Source organism: Bubalus bubalis, chromosome X, assembly GCF_019923935.1.
Source record: "Bubalus bubalis isolate 160015118507 breed Murrah chromosome X, NDDB_SH_1, whole genome shotgun sequence".
NCBI lineage: Eukaryota > Metazoa > Chordata > Mammalia > Artiodactyla > Bovidae > Bubalus > Bubalus bubalis.
Genome location: NC_059181.1, coordinates 127,559,149 through 127,577,880, shown reverse-complemented (window position 1 = coordinate 127,577,880; position 18,732 = coordinate 127,559,149). Strand labels below are relative to the sequence as shown.

Sequence of the window (18,732 nt, the reverse complement as noted above, 5' to 3'; positions counted from 1 at the left end):
AGGGAGCAGATAAGCTGACATTTGAATTCTTAGCATATACTGACAATATATAGGATCAGCCATCCTTCAAAATCTCACAGAGTTCATTTATTCATCTGAATTCTTAGCATATACTGACAATATATAGGATCAGCCATCCTTCAAAATCTCACAGAGTTCATTTATTCATCTACCAAATACTGATTCAGCTCCTACTATGGAGACATGGATAAATACATAACAGTTCATTGCTACTGTGGTACCTGATGTATTATCCACATTTCCAGACTTTAAGACTCTCCTCCACATCTCCAGCCCTGGACATCATCCAAAGACCCCAAGTATCTCTGGCCACAAAGTGAACTCAGGTTCCTCCCATCCGGTTTTGCAGAGGATGTGAATCACCTACTCACTCAGCACTGAGATCAGGTCTGACTCCATCCTCACTCCCCACAGCCACTCAATCATTCTGCCCTCTCCAGCCCTCTGTAGCCCAGGTTCAGGCTGCCATCATTCATGCAGCCATTTAGTCATTCACCATTTTCTGAGCACACACCATATGCCATTCATGTTCTAGATTCTAGAATTACATCAGTGAACAAAACAGACAAACTTCCTGCCTTCATGGAGCTTACATTAAAGTGGAGAGAGAAAAGAAGCAAACTACTTATGGTTAGAAAGTGACAGGCACGTAGGGGGGAAAATAAATCGGGGGGAAAGGAGTATGGTTGTGGATGGGGGCTGAAAGACTTCCATGAGAAGATGACTTTTGAATAAAGAGAAGGAAATGAGATAAAGAAAAACCAGAAAAAAAGATTCTGAAGGAGCAGTCAGTAAGATAGAAAACCAAGCCAAATGTGCTGTCCTGGAAGTCAAGTAAATAAAGCATTCTAAGGAGAGGTCAGCTAAGACAAATGTTGACAGGTCACATCAGATCAGAGAAATGAGGATTTCACAACACAGGGGTCACTGATAATCTCAGGACAATTTCAGCTTGAGTGCTAGGTGAAAACCTAATTGGAGTGGGCTCCTGAGAGGATGGTACCCACTAGGATGGCTTTAATTTTTTTAATAGAAAATAACAAGCATTTGGGAGGTTGTAGAAAAATCTGAACTATTATGCAGTGTTACAGGGAATGTAAAATGGTACAGCCATTGTGGAAAACCCCACTACTCAAAAGGTTAAACAGTTACCATATGACCCAGCAATTCCACTCCTAGATATATATCCAAAATAACTGAAAACAGGTACTCAAACATACTGGCTTCCCCGGTGGCTCAGTGGTAAAGAATCCTCTGGCCAATGCAGGAGATGCGGTTTGATCCCTGGGTTGGGAATATGGCAACCCACTCCAGTATTCCTGCCTGGGAAATCCCATGGACAGAGGAACCTGGAGGACTACACTCCATGGGGTAGCAAAAACAGTTGGAGACAACTTAGCAACTAAACAACTCAAACATAATTGCACACCAGTGTTTATAGCACTAGTCATAATTGCCCCAAACACAGAAGCAACCCTACTGTCCATCAACTGATAAATGGATAAACAAAATGATATGTCCACACAGTGGAATATTATTCAGCCATAAAAGGAAAGAAGTACTGACACATACCACAATATGAAAGAACCCTGAAAAATTACATTATGTAAAAGAAGCCAGACACAAACGGTCACATAAGGTATGATTCTATTTATATGAAATGTCCAGAATATGCAAATCCATAAAAATAGAACGTGGTTGTCCAGGCCTGGGAGGAGAAGGGGACTGGAGAGTGACTGCTAATGGGCACAGGCTTCTTCTTGGGGTAATCAAAATGTTCTGGGCTTAAATACTGGTGATTGTTGTATTCCCTTGTGCATATACTAAAACCCACTGAATTATACACTTTAAAATGGTGATGTTTATGGTATATGAACTATAGCTCAAAAAAAAAAAAAAAAGGATGGGGAGAGTAATTGAAAAGTACATATAGACAAATCTCACAGTTTTGTTGTAAAGGAAGGAAAACAGAAGTAGTTAGGGAGTTGTGGTAAAGACCAGGTTTTTGTTTTGAGTGGATTTTTAAGATGGGTGAAACAACCATGTATTTATCTGTGCATCGATGGGAACAATCCAGGGAAAAGCAGGGACAGAAAGGGAGAAACAGCCAGAGGCAGGTTTCTGAATAGGTAACAGGGGTTAGGATCCATTGTAGGAACAGGACAAAGGTAGAGAGGTTTGGAGTACAGTGCTGGTAGCTGGCATATGGTAGGTGAGTTGTGGAGTTCTCCTGTGATTGCTGAAGTTTTCTCAATGATTAGGAAGCAAGGCTGTTGCTGAGAGTGAGAAGGGAGGAAGCAGGGCTGAGACAGTCATCCAGGCCAACAGTGGGCAAACTGTGGACCAAGCCTGGTCACTGCCTATTTGTATACAGCCTGCAAGCTAAGAATGGCTTCTGCATTTATGTTGTTATTTTTCAGTCACTCAGTTGTGTCCAGTTCTTTGTGACCCCATGGACTGCAGCACACCAGACATCCCTGTCATTCACCATCTCCCAGAGCTTGCTCAGACGCATGTCCATCAAGTCGGTGATGCCATCCAACCATCTCATCCTCTGTCATCCCCTTCTCCTGCCTTCAATCTTTCCAAGCATCAGGGCCTTTCCCAATGAAGTCAGCTGTTCACATCAGGTGGCCAAAGCATTGGAGCTTCAGCTTCAGCCTCAGTCCTTCCAATGAATATTCAGGACTGATTTCCTTTAGGATTGACTGGTTTGTATTTATAACTAATGGAAAAAAATAAAGAGAATAATATTTTGTGATATAAAAGAATTCTATGAAATTAAAATTTTAGTCTCTGTAACTAAAATTTTATTGGAACCTGATCGCACCCATTAGTTTATGTACAGTAGCTATAGCAGCAGAGTTGACTAGCTGTAATAAACATCGTATGTCACCTGCAAAGCCTAGAATATTTGCTATCAGAAACAGTGTGCCAGCCCCCTGATCAAGGCCCTTTCTGGGACCAGGGGTCACCTGGGAAGCTGTCAGAAATGCAGACTCAGAACCTCTCATCTTGGACTTCCCTGGTGGTACAGCGTATAAGACTCTGCCTGCCAATGCAGGGGACACGGGTTCAATTCCTGATCCGGGAAGATTCCATATGCAATGGAGCAACTAAGCCTGTGTGCCACAACTACCAACGCCTGCATGCCTAGAGCCTGTGCTCCGCAACAAGAGAAGACATTGTGATGAAAAGCCTGCACACTGCAACTAGAGAGTAGCCCCCGCTCACTGCAACTAGACAAAGCCCAAGTGCAGAAACGAAGACCCAGCTTAACCAAAAGAAAAAAAAAAGAGAGAACCTGTCGTCCATGTCCAACAAATTTCCCAGGTGACTCGTGTGCACGCTGAATCTTGAAGAGCACTACTCTCAGAGAACCAGGGAGGGCTACACTGGGGGAGTGCAGAGCTGCAGGGCAGCACTGACAGCCCACTGGAAGTCAGTGGTTGTGAACCTCAAGGGAGGCCTGTCGGTCTTCTTCAGCCTCATTCAGCTGCCAGAGGCACAGGCTGTCAAGGAGGTGGAGAACTGGATTTACCAGGGTTATGGTTTCTCCAAGCAAGTACAAAAAAGGGCAGGGTGTGGACAACTGAGTGGCTGATACAATTTAAGTGAAATAAGGAGGGAAGAGGAGGCATGGCAGAGCAGCGGACGGAATAGGGAAAGGGTATAGGTTCAATGGCTGAGTGGTCCTGGTGAGGTGGGAGCATCGTCAGCACTGGGGTCCTACAGGAAGTTAGCTGCAAGGAGAGCAGAGAGTGGGATCGTCGTAAGGTTGAAGGCAGGGCAAAGGAACAAGAGGCTACAAGTGGATGCTGAATTCACCCGAAATCATGACAGGAACAGTGCTGGAGAGAGCAGCAGTGAGCCAGGAGTTAAGTCTGCAAGGAATGGGTGGGAGAGGCTGGGGGACACTGCAATGAAAGAGGGCATGGTTGTGCTGGGACTTGCAGCAGCAGCCCCTGTGGGTCTCCTTGTTTCCACTCCTTTTGAAGCTCTACTCTGAGAAACCCTCTTGGCTAGGCAGAAGTGCTTTAGGGGTTCCTCAAACAAGAAGTATCCAGGCCGAACACTGAAGCGGTCCACTGCCCTGAGGGGCCTGTCCTTCTGTTTTGTCTGTCTGAGGTATTTGAGTTCACTTAGTCATTCATTAGGAGAAGGCAATAGCAACCCACTCCAGTACTCTTGCCTGGAAAATCCCATGGACGGAGGAACCTGGTAGGCTGCAGTCCATGGGGTCGCACAGAGTCGGACACGACTGAAGCAACTTAGCAGTAGCAGCAGTCATTCATTAAGCTTCCCTTGTAGCTCAGTTGGTAAAGAATCTGCCTGCAATGCAGGAGACCTGGGTTCAATTCCAGGGTCAGAAAGATCCCCTGGGAGAAGGAAATGGCAACCCACTCCAGTATTCTTGCCTGGAGAATCCCATGGACAGAGGAGCCTTGCAGGCTACAGTCCATGGGATCTCAAGAGTCAGACACAACTTAGCAACTAAACCACCAAACCAAGGTCATTCATTCACTCATCAAATATTTACTGAGCACCTACCATGTGTGAGGCACTATGCTAGACTCTGGGAAGACAACAGTGAACAAAATACATAATCTCTGACCTCATGAAATTTACATTCTAGGGAGGGAGTTAGGCAATAAAGAAAGAAAAAAAGGACTTCCCTGGTGGTCCAGTGGCTAAGACTCTGTGCTCCCAATGCAGGGCACTCGGTTTCGATCCCTGATCCGGGAACTAGATTCCACATGCCGCAATTAAGATCTCGCATGCTGCAACTAAAAGAATCCATGTGCTTAGTCAACTAAGACCTGGTGCATCCAAATGAATAAATAAAAATAATAAATATTAAAAAGATTCATTTGGCTGCATTGGGTCTTAGTTGTGGCATGTGGGCATGAGGGGCTTAGCTGCTCTGCACCATATGGTATCCTAGTTCCCCAACCAGGGATTGAACCCACATCCCCTGCATGGGAAGGTGGATTCTTAACCACTTAACCACCAGGGAAGTCCCAAATAATAAATATTAAAAAAAAAAAAGACTCCTTGAGTCCAATGCAGGGGACCGAGTTACATTTCATCTATAGTTTTATCTTTGGATCCATGTAAAAGTATCTTTATGTGGAAATATAACACCCATACAGAAAAGCACACAAACCCAAAGTGTTCAGCTAGATGAATTTTCACACCCAAGGGAACACACCCATAGAACTAGCACCCAAATCACGAAATAGAATGTGTCCAGCGTCTCCTCCCCCAACAAGGACAACCACTATGCTGACTCTTAAAGGCACAGATGAGTCTTGCCCAGTTTTGGTTTTTTGACATAAATGGAATCATACAGTAAGCATGTTTCTGTGTCTGGCTTCCTTTGTTCCACATTAGTGGATGTTTGTGAGATCCATCCATGCCATTGTGGGTAGCTGTAGTTTGTTTATTCTCATTGCTGTATAGGAGCGGTTCACAAACATTTTAGTCTTTAGGACCCCTTTACAGTTAAAAATTATTAAGTGGGCTCTCCACCTCTGCCAGATCAGGAAGCTGGGGACGCGCCCTCAGATGCCGCAACTGGTCCCTAAATGTAGCCCCTCCACTGCTCATGATAGATTCCTGTGGCCTTTTAAATGATTGAATAACAATAAAAATGGATCCAAAGTGACTTCTCTACTGCAGCAGAAGATTCTTATTACCTTCCATTAACTCAATTTACTCTTCGGGAATGGACAGAATGAGTGAAGTACAGAAAACTGAAGAGAAGAAAACCTCACTTTGGAACTTTCTCCATGACTATTCTTAAACCCTGCCTTTCTACTTGTTTTAATTTTGCTGTAAATTTATAAATAGTGAAGACCAAAGAAACAGAAAAAAAAACATTTGGGAGCTTTATACCAAGAAATTTGCCTTTAAAGCTGCTATTCTTGGAGGGAAAAGCATATCAAGTTCCTATCTTTTTTCTTTTTAACAAGGTTTCTTACGTCCTTAGATTTTGAAGGATAAGACATATAAACTCATACCTGCAGACTACTTTTACAGCTGTGTAAGAATAATGAGATTTGTAAATTAAGGGCCTTGTAATGCAGATGTTTTGCTACTAGAGTTGACTACTCAAAAAATCTTTTACAGCTCTTCAATGTTTTATTTTTGATCTATCACTTCAATGACATTATTTGACCAAACAGAAGTCATTCTGTCTTTTTAAGCTATGACCTTGTTGTGAACAGTATCTGTATTTACTGTGCAAATGTCCATGTATTATCTATTTAAGCAACATCATAGTGCCATCACTCAAGGAAGTTGAATGAGGTGAACACTGATATAGCTCGTTCCCCTTCCCCCCATTTTTTACATGTAACAAATACTTTTTATGTTCCCCTTCCCTTTCCCCTTCCCCTTTGGGAAACGTGTCAGGAACTAGACAGTTTAAGATGAGCAATTGAGGGGACTGAGAGATTGATCCACAAAGAGCCTGGCTTCTTTGTGCTTCATCGTAAGGCATTCTGGTGGCCAACCTAAATTAAGTACCCTTTTAACAACAGAACCTCATGAAAATCCAGCTGGCAACTCAAGAAGTTCAGGAAGCAGGACCACAGAGGTTATACTCTGGGATCCTGGTCATGAGGTTGGATGCCTCACCTTGTTGAAAAGAGACACTGGACCTAAATGGTGCAGCATGACTTTGTTCCTGCTTGGCTAAATTTCTCAACACCACAGTCAGCTAAGTCACCTACACTGACTTTTGAAAAACATGGAGAGCACCTACCCCAAGGAGATGGTAGATTTGGAGTAAGCCATTGTAGACATAATTCCTCTGATGGCTTTTTCAACAATGGATCTCTTTAAACGACAGGAGGTTCTTGGCACCAGCCCTCCCTGTTCCGCCATGATTCTGTAGACTCTGGTGCCTCTAAAGGAGCATATGCTGGAATCATAGGGAACCTGTCTGGTTGGCATGGCTCTTCACGAGGTCATGATGGCATAAGCCAGCATAGTAGGGGTGGCACAGGAAACCATCGCCACTGGAATGGCAGCTTCCACTCCCAGAAAGGTTGTGCCTTTCAGGAAAAGCCATCCTGCAGATATTAGGGAAGAGAATAAAGAAGGTGGAAAAGTTGCAGTTTGAAGAGGAAGACTTTCCTTCTTTGAATCCAGAAGCTGGCAAACAGAATCAGCCACGCAGACCTATTGGAACCCTTTCTGGAGTATGGGAAAACCCACCTAGTGCCAAGCAGCCCTCCAAAATGCTAGTCATCAAAAAACTTTCCAGAGAAGATCCTGCTGCTGCCTTCTCTGCTGCATTCACCTCACCAGGATCTCACCATGCAAATGGAAACAAATCGTCAACCATGGTTCCAGGTGTCTATAAGAACCTGGTTCCTAAGCCTGTACCACCTCCATCTAAGGCCAGTACATGGAAAGCTAACAGAATGGAACGCAAATCAGGATCCCTTTCCTCTAGCTGAGAGTCTGTTTTTACCAGTCCAATCTCTGTTACCAAACCAGTCGTACTGGCTGGTGGTGTAGTTTTAGCCTCTCCCAAAGACAGCCCCGCCAGCACCACTCCCCTGAGATCAGCTCCTCTCGTCTGACCAAGTTGACTCGCTTCAGGAAGAGCGAGTTCCTGAAGACTCTGAAGGATGACCAGAATGGAGACTTCTCAGAGAGCAGAGAGTGTGAGAAGTTGGAAGATTCGGAGGACAACAGCACACCTGAACCAAAGGAAAATGGAGAGGAAGACTGTCATCAGAATGGTCTTGCTCTCCCTGCAGAAGAGGAAGGGAAGGTCCTCTTTCACTCTTTGGAAGCAGAGCACAGGTTACTGAAAGCAATGGGATGGCAGGAGTATCCTGAAAATGATGAGAATTGCCTTCCCTTCACAGAGGATGATCTCAGAGAGTTCCACATGAAGACAGAGCAGCTGAGAAGAAATGGCTTTGGAAAGAATGGCTTCTTGCAGAGTCGAAGTTCCAACCTATTCTCTCCTAGGAGAAGCACTTGCAGAGCAGAGTTTGAGGACTCGGCCACGGAGACAAGTAGCAGTGAGACATCTGATGACAATGCCTGAAACTAGGCATATAAATGCTCACGGTTAAATCCGACCCAGTAAACTCAGCTTGTGTGTTTAGGGGTTATACAGAAGAAATCGTTCTTTTCCTTTTCCTGTGTTATTGTTGAATACTTCATGCACAAGGGACATAATCATATCCCAAAGAGAGAGTGAGCAATTGGCTTGTTTAGCTTTTGTCGTTGTTCTTCTCTGTTATCTGCTTAATAGAGAGAACTTTGTGTGGTGGGAAGAATTTTTAAAACACACACACATACACAAAGTATATATGGTGCAATGCACAGGTGGGAGCTGGCAGTCCTGAGTGAGGAGGAGACACTGGTTTGCAGCAACAGCTTCTACTACCAGCCCTTGGAGAACTCACCCCTGTGCTCAAGCAATCACTGTCAATGATAAAGTGACTACTGAAGTTATAATTGTATTAAATTAATGCTAATAATTTGGATATTTTATTTTATTTCTGGCTGCTCAGGTCACGTTAGCCCTTAACCAAGCATATGTGGTTTTTTTCCCTTTCTGGGAACAGCTATAAAATATTTGGATATAGGAAATATTGTGTTGTTCTTGCAGCCTTGATATTCAGGGTGGATTGTAAAATATAAATTTTTGTGAGATTTCAAAGATTAAGATTATTTTGATAACATTATTTACAGATTTAAAAGATGTGGTTATCACAAGTCTGTTGAGGGGGAAAACTACTGCATAAAATAACTAACTTGGAATAAATATTTTGCATCAGTTTGGATTGTCTTGTGTAAGAAGTATATTTACTTTAAAATTAGATGAGTGGATTTAGAGGTCTGAGGAAAATCTGAATTCAGACACACCTGTTTCTCCTTTTAGCAGATACATTTTTGATGCAGAAAAACATGTGCAATAAACTACCAGTAATAAAACCAGAAAAAATTATTAAGGACTCCAAAGGGCCTTTAGGGCTTCCCTGGTGACTCAGATGGTAAAGAATCCGCCTGCCAATGCAGGAGACCCAGGTTTGATCCCCGGATGGGGAAGATCCCCTGGAGAAGGAAATGACAACCCACTCCAGTATTCTTGTCTGGACAATTCCATGTACAGAGGAGCCTGGCGGGCTAGAGTCCATGGGGTCGCAAAGAATCAGACATGACTGAGCGACTAACACTTTCACAAAGGGCCTTCGTGTGGATTATTTCTATCGACTGAACTGAACTGAACCGAACCGAGTCTCTGAAACCCCACAGTACACCCGTGAGAGGACAAGAGTAAAAGAAGCAGATGACTTCTTTGTATTATTATACAAATACTTTGACCCTGCAGGCCCTTTGAAAGGGGTCTTGAGGATCTCCCAGAGTTCCCTGGATCACACTTTGAAAACTGCTGCTGTACAATAGCCCTTGATAAATATACCACACTTTACATGTTCAGTTGAAGATAGATAGTTTCCTGTTTGGGGTTGTTAGAAATAATTTTGCTATAAACAATTTAGTACATGCCTTTTTTCAAATTAAAAAAAATATATATATATATATTTACTTTTTAAAGCCACACCCTATGACATGTGGAACCTTAGTTCCCTGACCAGGGATCGACCTGTGCCCCCTGCATGGAGCACGAGTCTTAACCACTGGACCACCAGGGAAGTCCCAGTACATACTTCTTGATGCATATGTGTTCACCTTTCTGTTGGAGAAACATCTAGGAGAGGAAATGTAGGGCCATATAGAATGTAAGTAGAACCATGGAAAATATTTACATGATTAAAAAACAAAATTAAATTTACAAAAACAAATTTTCTCTTCATCCATCTTTTTTCCCTCCTAACTTGGGAAACAACTGTTGTCCTAATGCTCTTCAGCCTGCCCACTGTGTCCGCTGAGACCCCCACACTATTAAACCTGGGTTTCCCTGCATCTTTAATGTCTCTCCTTCCTGCCTTCCTCTCCACGATCTACCAGAAACCACCAACTCCTTTTTATTTTTTGGCCGCACTGTGCAGCATGGGGGATCCCAGTTCCCCGACCAGGGATCGAACCCATGCCCCCTGCATTGGAAGTGCAGAGTCTTTACCACTGGACTTCCAAGGAAGAAGTCCAAGAGAGTATTTAAAGCCATGATATTGGGTGAGGTCACCAAAGGAGAGACTGTATATAGAAAAGAGAAGAAGTCCAAATCTGAACCTCAGGGCTCTACAATGTTTAAAAAAAAGAGATAGAGAGATAAGGAAGTGAGATAAGGAAGAATCAGCACAAGAAACTCAAAAAGGGTGGCATCCAAGGTAGAAGGAAAACCAGGCAGAACAAGTGCCCTATGAAGCTGTAAGAATTAAAAGAATGATTTATATAAGCTCTTAGCACAGTGTCAGTCACACTCTAAACCTGAGGAAATGGTAGCTATGATGATGACAATGAAAATTCATCTATTAAAGGCTTATCTGTTGCTCCTTCTGGCCACCAAAAATAAAATACTGGCTCTTAAATAATAAAAATCTAAGGTAAGAAGCCTGAGGTCTCACTTGAATCAAATGTAAATTCGGATGAGGGTCTGAACCTAAACACTGCTGCTGCTGCTGCTAAGTCGCTTCAGTCGTGTCCGACTCTGTGCGCCCCCAGAGTCGGCAGCTCAACAGGCTCCCCCGACCCTGGGATTCTCCAGGCAAGAACACTGGAGTGGGTTGCCATTTCCTTCTCCAATGCATGAAAGTGAAAAGTGAAAGTGAAGTCACTCAGTCGTGTCCGACTCTTCGCGACCCCATGGACTGCAGCCCACCAGGCTCCTCCATCCATGGGATTCTCCAGGCAAGAGTACTGGAGTGGGGTGCCATTGCCTTCTCCAGAACCTAAACACTAAGTGGGATTAAAGTAACTAAACTTCTGCTGTTAAAAATCCTTACCTAAATCTATTACTGTAAAAATGCTTCAAGTGATTGAAAAGATAGAGGTCTTTGTTTTTAAATGGGGAGAAGAAAAAGAAGCGACTGCCAAGAAAGAACTGTTGTTTAGTCGCTAACACGACTCCGTGCGACCCCAGGGACTGCAGTCTGCCAGGCTCCTCTGTCCATGGGATTTTCCAGGCAAGAATACTGGAGTGGTTTGTCATTTCCTTCTCCAAGGGATCTTCCCCACGCAGGGATCCAACCCTCATCTCCTGTATTGGCAGGCGTGTTCTCTGCCACTTAACCACCATGGTAGCCCCACAGAGAAGCAGGTGTGAGTGAAAATCCCACTGGCCCTCCCTGGTTGGGCGTTTCCCGCCCCCGACCCCGGCCCCGGCCCCGGCCCCGCCCCTTCGCGTGCTCCCTCCCTAGCCGAGGACCGAAGTCCCTTGCGCTGGAACAGGACGTCTCCCCCGCCCTCTTTGGCGGTAGCCCCGCCCCCTTGCTCCTCCCGCCTTCGGAAGGGTTTCTCCCTTGGCGTTTATTATGGACCGTCTGCCTCACCCATGACACAAAGTGCCCCTGGCACACTAACAGGCTCCTGAGGAACCCAGTTACGGAACTGAAGCAAAGCAAATTCCACTTCACACGAACAAGCGCGTGGGAACAAGCGTTTCCCACGGTCTAACGGGAGCGTGGGCAGAGAAGAACCGCCAGAGAGCGTTGGTTGGCGCACAGCGTGACCTACCCAAGCCCCGCCCCCGGCGGCGCCTTCTAAACACGTCCTTCCGCTCACTTCCTCCTCTTTTCTCTTCTCCGCCATCCTATGTGCGGTTGAGTTCTCCTCACCATGGTAAGTCCATCCGTTGCCATCGGTTCTGGGGTGGCTTTCCGAGACCTGAGATCTCTGCTAGCTCCCCGGCGCCGCGGGCTGCGTCGAGGTGCGGGACACTTTTTAAGGCCTTTTCCAGGGGAGAAGGGAGTTTGGCTTCGGCTCCAGCCTGGGGGCCTGGCGGGAAGCGAGCGAGCTAGCACCTAGGGAAGGGCGGGCTGTGCGGGCCCCGCAAGGTCCGAGAGGGCGCTCTCTGTTGCGGGCCGCTACTCAGGCGGGCGGGGATTTCTGTTTTTCCCAGAGCGAACTGTGTTTCTGGGGCAAGAAGTCGAAGGGGCATCCCAGAAACTGGCCCGACTTCGGGATGTTGTCAGTGACACGCGGGATGTTTCGGTCATCGAAAAGGGAATGTGGACTGCTAGTTTTCGAAGACTTATTAACTTGGGGGCCAGAATCCTTCCACTTGATGAGATTATAGGACTTTTTAGCCCTTTGTTCGGGAATTTGAACGTTACCCCGTTTAAACTCATGGGACAAGGGGTGATGCGGTGTGAATCTGTGTTATTCGGGCGTTCTTCTTAAAATGCTAGCTGCGTGCGGATTTTTGCTGTGATAGTACCCTGGAAAATTTTAACTGTATATGCTTTTAGGTGTGGAGAGGATCGGTATCTGGTGTTATACGGTTTTATTAACAGAAATTTACAGTTGCTGATATGAGCTGGGAGAGAGGAGTGTAGTCTTTTCTTTTGTAATAACGCCTGTTATGCAAGGATGTGTTGGGCCACATCGGGCAAACAGCACTCAGGACATTTCTCTGGACTCTACTGCACACCGGGGAGGGAAGTGTTTGGATTAGATGACCAATGGAGAAGGAAATGGCAACCCATTCCAGTATCCTTGCCTGGAAAATCTCATGGACAGAGGAGCCTGGTGGGCTGCAGTCCATGGGGTCGCAAAGAGTTGAACACGACTGAGCGACTAACTAGATGACCCAGGTTCTTTATGAAAGCCAAAAAACAGCGGGAACTTGGGAAAGTGACATTTTAAGTAGAGTTAGATTTAATACCAAGATGGTCGGTGAGCTGGAACAGATCTGCCAAATGTTAGGGACTTTGTGTAAGGTGTTTTTTCTCTTTTTGAATGCACCGCATGGCTTGCATGAATCTTAGTTCCCGACCGGGGATCGAAGCTGGCCCCTTGCGGTGTAAGCACAGATTCCCTAACCACTGGCCCGCCAGGGGATTCCCAGTACCTGGTGTACAAAACAGTGCACTGAAGCTGGTTGACTTGCAAGTTGTTCGTGAAAACCATGTGCTCTAGTCCCAGTCTTCAGTGATTGTGGTCCTCTCAGTCCTAGGGTGACAGCAGGGAAGACTGGAACACACCCTGGCCTTGTATCTGCCTCGGGAGAAGTGAGGAACAAAGCAAGGGGCAGTGATGGGTTTAGCATTGAGAGGGTTTTGGGCATATGTTAAGCATTTGAGTATTTGTTGGATTTAGAGAGTTCCTAATTTTTGAGTAAGTTCTGGTATTTCTGTTAAATTAATTGCATTTCCTTCCCAGTCTTCTCACAAGACTTTCAGGATCAAGCGATTCCTGGCCAAGAAACAAAAGCAGAATCGTCCCATTCCTCAATGGATTCGAATGAAAACTGGCAATAAAATCAGGTAAGGACACACTCCCCCACCCATGTGTTTTGTTAAATTTAGGATTACTTTGGGTGCACAGTTGAAAGTTACATGCAGTTTTATTAATCTTGTGCCACCATTCTGCAATTCTTTTTTTTTTTTTTTAATGTGGTTCTGGGTTTCTGAACAGCAGCCAGCTCACAGCTGGGCTTAGGGGCAGACACTCCTCCAATATTTGTAAATTCCCTGGTTCCTTTCCCTCTGAGCCAGAGCATAAGGTGGCTCTCTCATTACACATCCCAATGAGAAGACCAGAAAGTGTTTATTTTTTCTGAAGATTGAAAGATTTGCTTTCCCCCACAGAATTGAACTGATGGTTTTAAGAGAAAGACATTACTAGAATTTCTCCAAAGGACCTCTAAGGTCATCTAGGTTAACTCTAGACAAAGCTGGATATCAGACTCTTTCAACCAAAGTATTTTCAAAGCATTTTTAAGCTGACACTGTAGGGTGGGCCTAGCAAGTGAGTCCTTGCCAAGATAAACACTGAAGCCCAGGAGTGCAAGATTGTGAAACTAGTGTAGAAGTCTGATTTGGTTGTATGGCAAATAGAAGTGGGATTAGTTTGCTGATGTGAAGACCAAGGTTGAGATGTGAATTGTCAGGGCTAAAAATGAAGGCCCATTTCCTTAGTTTATACAGCCAGTTAGACATGTGGAAATCGCCACCCACTGTAGCTTTATAGGCCAATTAATTGCAACCTTTGGTGTACTGTATCCCATCCAGTGATGGTAGGACCTGCCTTTGTAGTTGTGAGAAATGAAAGAAATGTATGTAAAGCTCAGTGCATAGCTCAGTAGAGGGTGCCTGCAATTATCAGACACTGGTCTTTTGCTCTGTGGTCTAACTTTTAAAATGCAGTGAAAGCAGGTTGCAATTACAGTGCTTTCTTTTGTGGAAGTATTGACATTATCCTGCTGAAAGAAAATCTGTGTTGATCGTTTTTTGATTTTGCCATTTATGGGGGTAAAATCATGACAGATTGACATGAACAGTTGATAGCCTTTGAAGTGTCTGAGGATATTAATGTATTAACATTATGCAAGAGCTTTTATGTACATGTGACCCATTATGTAGAATGACTGGTTTTATCTAGTTTAGTTCTTGGGGTTATATATCTCCGTCTGGGTCTGCTCCAGGTCTGTTGGATCAAAAGTAAGTGAGCTTCTCTACTACTTACTCCCAGTAAAGAACGTGTATTTTCCTTAGCCTGGAGTCATTTTGAGAGGTAAAAAATTGATTTGACTAGTTCTTTAACACATCTAGCAAATCATTTTTTACTCTCCAAAAAGAACTCCAAACTTGCTAAAGAAGGGAAAACGGAACCCCTTGCTTTCAAAGACTTTTTTTATGGTACTTTTAAGGCACAGTTTATGGTGAGTAAGAGCAACTAATTTGAGGTCAGACTGCCTTTGTAACTTGGTATTTCCTTCTGTGTAGGTACAACTCCAAGAGAAGACATTGGAGAAGAACCAAGCTGGGTCTATAAGAAGCAAGCTGGGTCTATAAGAAGTGGTCTTAATATGTGTGGCACACATGTTAAGACCACTTTTTTACGCAGCCAAATCACAATGAGAACATCACTACTGTAATGCTTGGCTCCTGATGTTATTTCCTCACTATCAGTCTGAGACCCAGTAATAAATATGAAACATTGGAATTGTTATTGTATTATATGGTTTGTGATGACGTACTGAATAAATACTGTCAGTTAGGACATGGGCCTGTCCAATGATAGAAATGTTCTCTAGCTACCAAGTACTTAGAAGTACAGCTAGTAAAATAGGAACTGGCTTTTAAAAATTTTGTTGTCTTATTGTTCCCTATAACTAGCAGCTCTTACACCTACTGTTATAGGAAGTACACGTATGTGTCATCCTTGTACCTGAAGGCAGCACCTTTTTAAAATAAACCGTGGGGGGAGGGGTGCTTGCCACAAGACATGCAGGATCTTAGTTCCCCAACCAGGGATTGAACCCACTTGGCTGCCAGGAAAGTCCCATTAAAAAGCATGTTTATATGCTATTCTATGATGTGAACCAGAGTTTGGCAAACTGATCTGCCTGTTTTTGTATGGTCTGTGAACTAAAGTTATGCATTTTTAAATGGTTGAAAAAATCAAATGTTTTTGACATTTAATAAATTCAAGTTTACCTACCAGGCATTATTCCCAGGTACTTGGGATTAACCAATGGATGGATACACAAATGTATGTTAGGCTAGTAATAGGCCAATATATGGGCCATAGCTACTGTCTGGGAAAGATGCATGCTCAATTACTCAGTCGTGTCTGACTCTTTGGACCCCAGGTGCCTCTGTCCATGGGATTTTGCAGGCAAGAATAATAGACAGGGTTGCCATTTCCCACTCCAGGGGATCTTCCCCACCCAAGAATCAAATCTCCTGCATTGGCAGGCAGATTCTTTAATCACTGGAGGGAGCTAAAATGCCCTAGTTACCTGTGGGGTTAGGCTGGGACTGCAGCAGGGCAAGGGGGATCCTGTTTGGTGTTATCTGCCTACCCAGTTTGTATAGATCCTGTGCTGGAGCAAGCCAAGAAAGCAAGTGACAGGAGCTGCCAGTGCAGCAAGTGGGGGTAGTGGCCACACACAGCCAAGGGGTCCCTGACTTGGGCCCACACTAGGATGCACGTGACCACAAGGACCACTGTGCTCACCAGAAGTTTTAGCTGCTGCTGCTAAGTCACTTCAGTCGTGTCCAACTCTGTGCAACCCCATAGACGGCAGCCCACCAGGCTCCCCTGTCCCTGGGATTCTCCAGGCAAGAACACTGGAGTGGGTTGCCATTTCCTTCTCCAATGCGTGAAAGTGAAGTCGCTCAGTCGTATCCGACGCGACCCCATGGACTGCAGCCTATCAGGCTCCTCGGCCCATGGGATTTTCCAGGCAAGAGTACTGGAGTGGGATGCCATTGCCTTCTCCGAGTTTTAGAGTGGCTGCCAAATAACCAGCCTAGGAACGTGGGCGCTACCAACAGATCTTAGAAGCACATTTTCTAGTTTATGAATCTTAGGTTTCAAATATTTGCTCTTAGTGCATCAGTCGTTGCTTTATATTCAAAGACAGCTGCCACTGTGTGAACAGCAAGGCAGAGGGACTTGATAAAAATTGACAGTCATGTGATGGAAATTACTAACCATTTGGGCTTCTCTGGTGGCTCAGAGGTTTAAGCATCTCCCTGCAATGCGGGAGATCTGAGTTGGGAAGATCCCCTGGAGAAAGAAATGGCAACCCATTCCAGTATTCTTGCCTGGAGAATCCCGTGGAGGGAGGAGTCTGGTAGGCTACAGTCCATGGGGTTGCAGAGTCAGACACAACTGAGCTACTTCACTTTCACTTTGGAGTCTTAGGGATACCTCAGCCTTACCGTTCAGAGTAGGTGGGAATTCCTGAAGCCCAGGGAATTTATTGAAAAAGCTAAGGTCACATGGCAAAGGGAGCTTTCTCTACAGACCTTAAAAAGGAGGGTTAAAGTTGAAAGAGAAAATGATAGACATTTTGGGTGGGTTGGTTGGCGGTGTAAAAGGGGTTTGTTTCTTTTGAGCCTAGGGTTGGACAGGTCCTGGATCCAGTGGCTCCACACCACCTTGTTTAGTCGATAAGTCATACCGGGCTCTACGACCCCATGGACTGCAGTGCCAGGCTCCCAGTATTTGTTCTCTCCATGGACTAGATCCCTTACTTCCTGAAGGGAGGAATAGGAGCTTTGAGACGTGTAGGACTTAACATTTACCTTTAAGAGGTGCAGTGTAAGATCAGCTTTTGAAAGACAGTCAACCCCGTGGTGACCTAAGAAGCAGGCAGCAGCAGAGTCGTGGCCAAAAGTTGGCAGTCTGGAGGAACAGGACTACAGAGTCTGCCTTCCAGTTCTGTTGGTGCACCAGCTGTGAGCCTCAGTGTCATCTGCAACATGGGGCCAATGGGACCTCCCTCAAAGGGCTTTGAGGATGAAGTAAATAATGCACAGAAGCAGTTGATGCAATGACTAGGGAAAGGGAGAATAAAGGAGTGAGCAGAACTGAAAGTTTTGGTGTGGGCTGTACTCATGGTCAGTCACTCAGTCTGACTCTTGGGACCCCATGAACTGTAGCCCACCAGGCTTCTCTGTTCATGGGATTTCACAGGCAAGAATACTGCAGTGGGTTGTCATTCCCTACTCCAGGGGATCTTCTGACCCAGAGATCAAACCTGTGTCTCCTGCTTTAGCAGGTGGATTCTCTACCACTGAGTCACCTGGGAAGCCTGGATAAAGCAAAAATAAGACACAGGGACTGAAGATGGCAGGAAGGGGCAGGTTGGCATGGGGGAATCAGGCAGAGCTGGTGTGGAATTGATGCTCAATATCAGCCTTTAGATACAGACCCGTTCCCTTCTATTTCCAGGATTTGCATTTGGAGTAGAGTAATCCCTTGAGGACTTGGGAAGAAAGGAATAGGGTGACTTAAGAGCTAAAATCCTGGGCCTTACACTTGCTTCTAGTTGAATCCCAGCTCTGTTCCTGAACCAGAGATCCACTGGAGAAGGGATAGGCTACCCACTCCCGTACTCTTGGGCTTCCTTTGTGGCTCAGCTGGTAAAGAATCTGCCTGCAATTCAGGAGACTTGGGCTGGGAAAATCCCCTGTAGAAGGGAAAGGCTACCCACTCCAGTATTCTGACCTGGAGAATTCCATGGACTGTAAAGTCCATGGGATCCCAAAGAGTCGGACATGACTGAGCAACTTGCACTTTAAGGATTGAATGATAATGTCTGTAAAGGATCAGTTCTACAGATAATCCTCCCATTTTACAGATTAAAAAAAGAAACAGTTCTCAAAATGTAAAAAAGAAAAAAAAAAGCAAATTCCCTGGCAGTCCAGTGTTAGGACTTGACGTTTTCATTGTGGTGACCAGGGTTAAAAAAAAAAAAAAAGTTACACAATCCTCATTCCTGCTAACAGCCACTAACAGTTTGAGTAACTTATGGCAGGTGACTGCTCTCAGCAGGAATGTCAATGAGAACCAGGTTGAACAGGGAATTGATTTTTCTTGAAAAGAGCAGGGTGAAATATTAACCATTTACACTTCCCTGAGGGTATTTTAGCCCAGAGAAGCAAACATGAAGCCCTTGCTTATGTAAAATGTTGAGTATTTGAGGAGCCAGAGGCAAGTATGACCTGCTGGGTATTGCAATCGAGAGCGTGCCGTGAGTCTGCCTGTGCATGTCACATATGCCCATCTAGGAATGCAGGAAGGGAAGGTGGCAAACCCTCA

At 44.9% G+C, this 18,732-nt stretch overlaps 1 protein-coding gene, 1 non-coding gene and 1 pseudogene across 2 annotated transcripts; all 3 read left to right on the top strand.

The window, feature by feature from the left end:
- The first annotated feature begins 6,583 nt into the window (after positions 1-6,583).
- LOC102391802 lies at positions 6,584-8,167 on the top strand (annotated as a pseudogene).
- A 3,474-nt stretch (positions 8,168-11,641) lies between these two features.
- On the top strand, positions 11,642-15,126 carry RPL39 (ribosomal protein L39). The gene is made up of 3 exons (XM_006046113.4): positions 11,642-11,793; positions 13,336-13,439; positions 14,901-15,126. The coding sequence occupies exons 1-3, from the start codon at positions 11,791-11,793 to the stop codon at positions 14,947-14,949; spliced, it is 156 nt and encodes a 51-aa protein (XP_006046175.1). The 5' UTR covers positions 11,642-11,790; the 3' UTR covers positions 14,950-15,126.
- On the top strand, positions 14,324-14,457 carry LOC112582405. Its single transcript, XR_003106942.1, has one exon. It is a non-coding gene; the product is annotated as a small nucleolar RNA SNORA69 (small nucleolar RNA).
- Positions 15,127-18,732: the final 3,606 nt, after the last annotated feature.

Excerpts from the sequence above, each read along its gene's own strand:
- RPL39 (XM_006046113.4), top strand. Across the intron at positions 13,440-14,900 it reads AAAACTGGCAATAAAATCAG|GTACAACTCCAAGAGAAGAC; the intron begins GTAAGGACACAC and ends CCTTCTGTGTAG.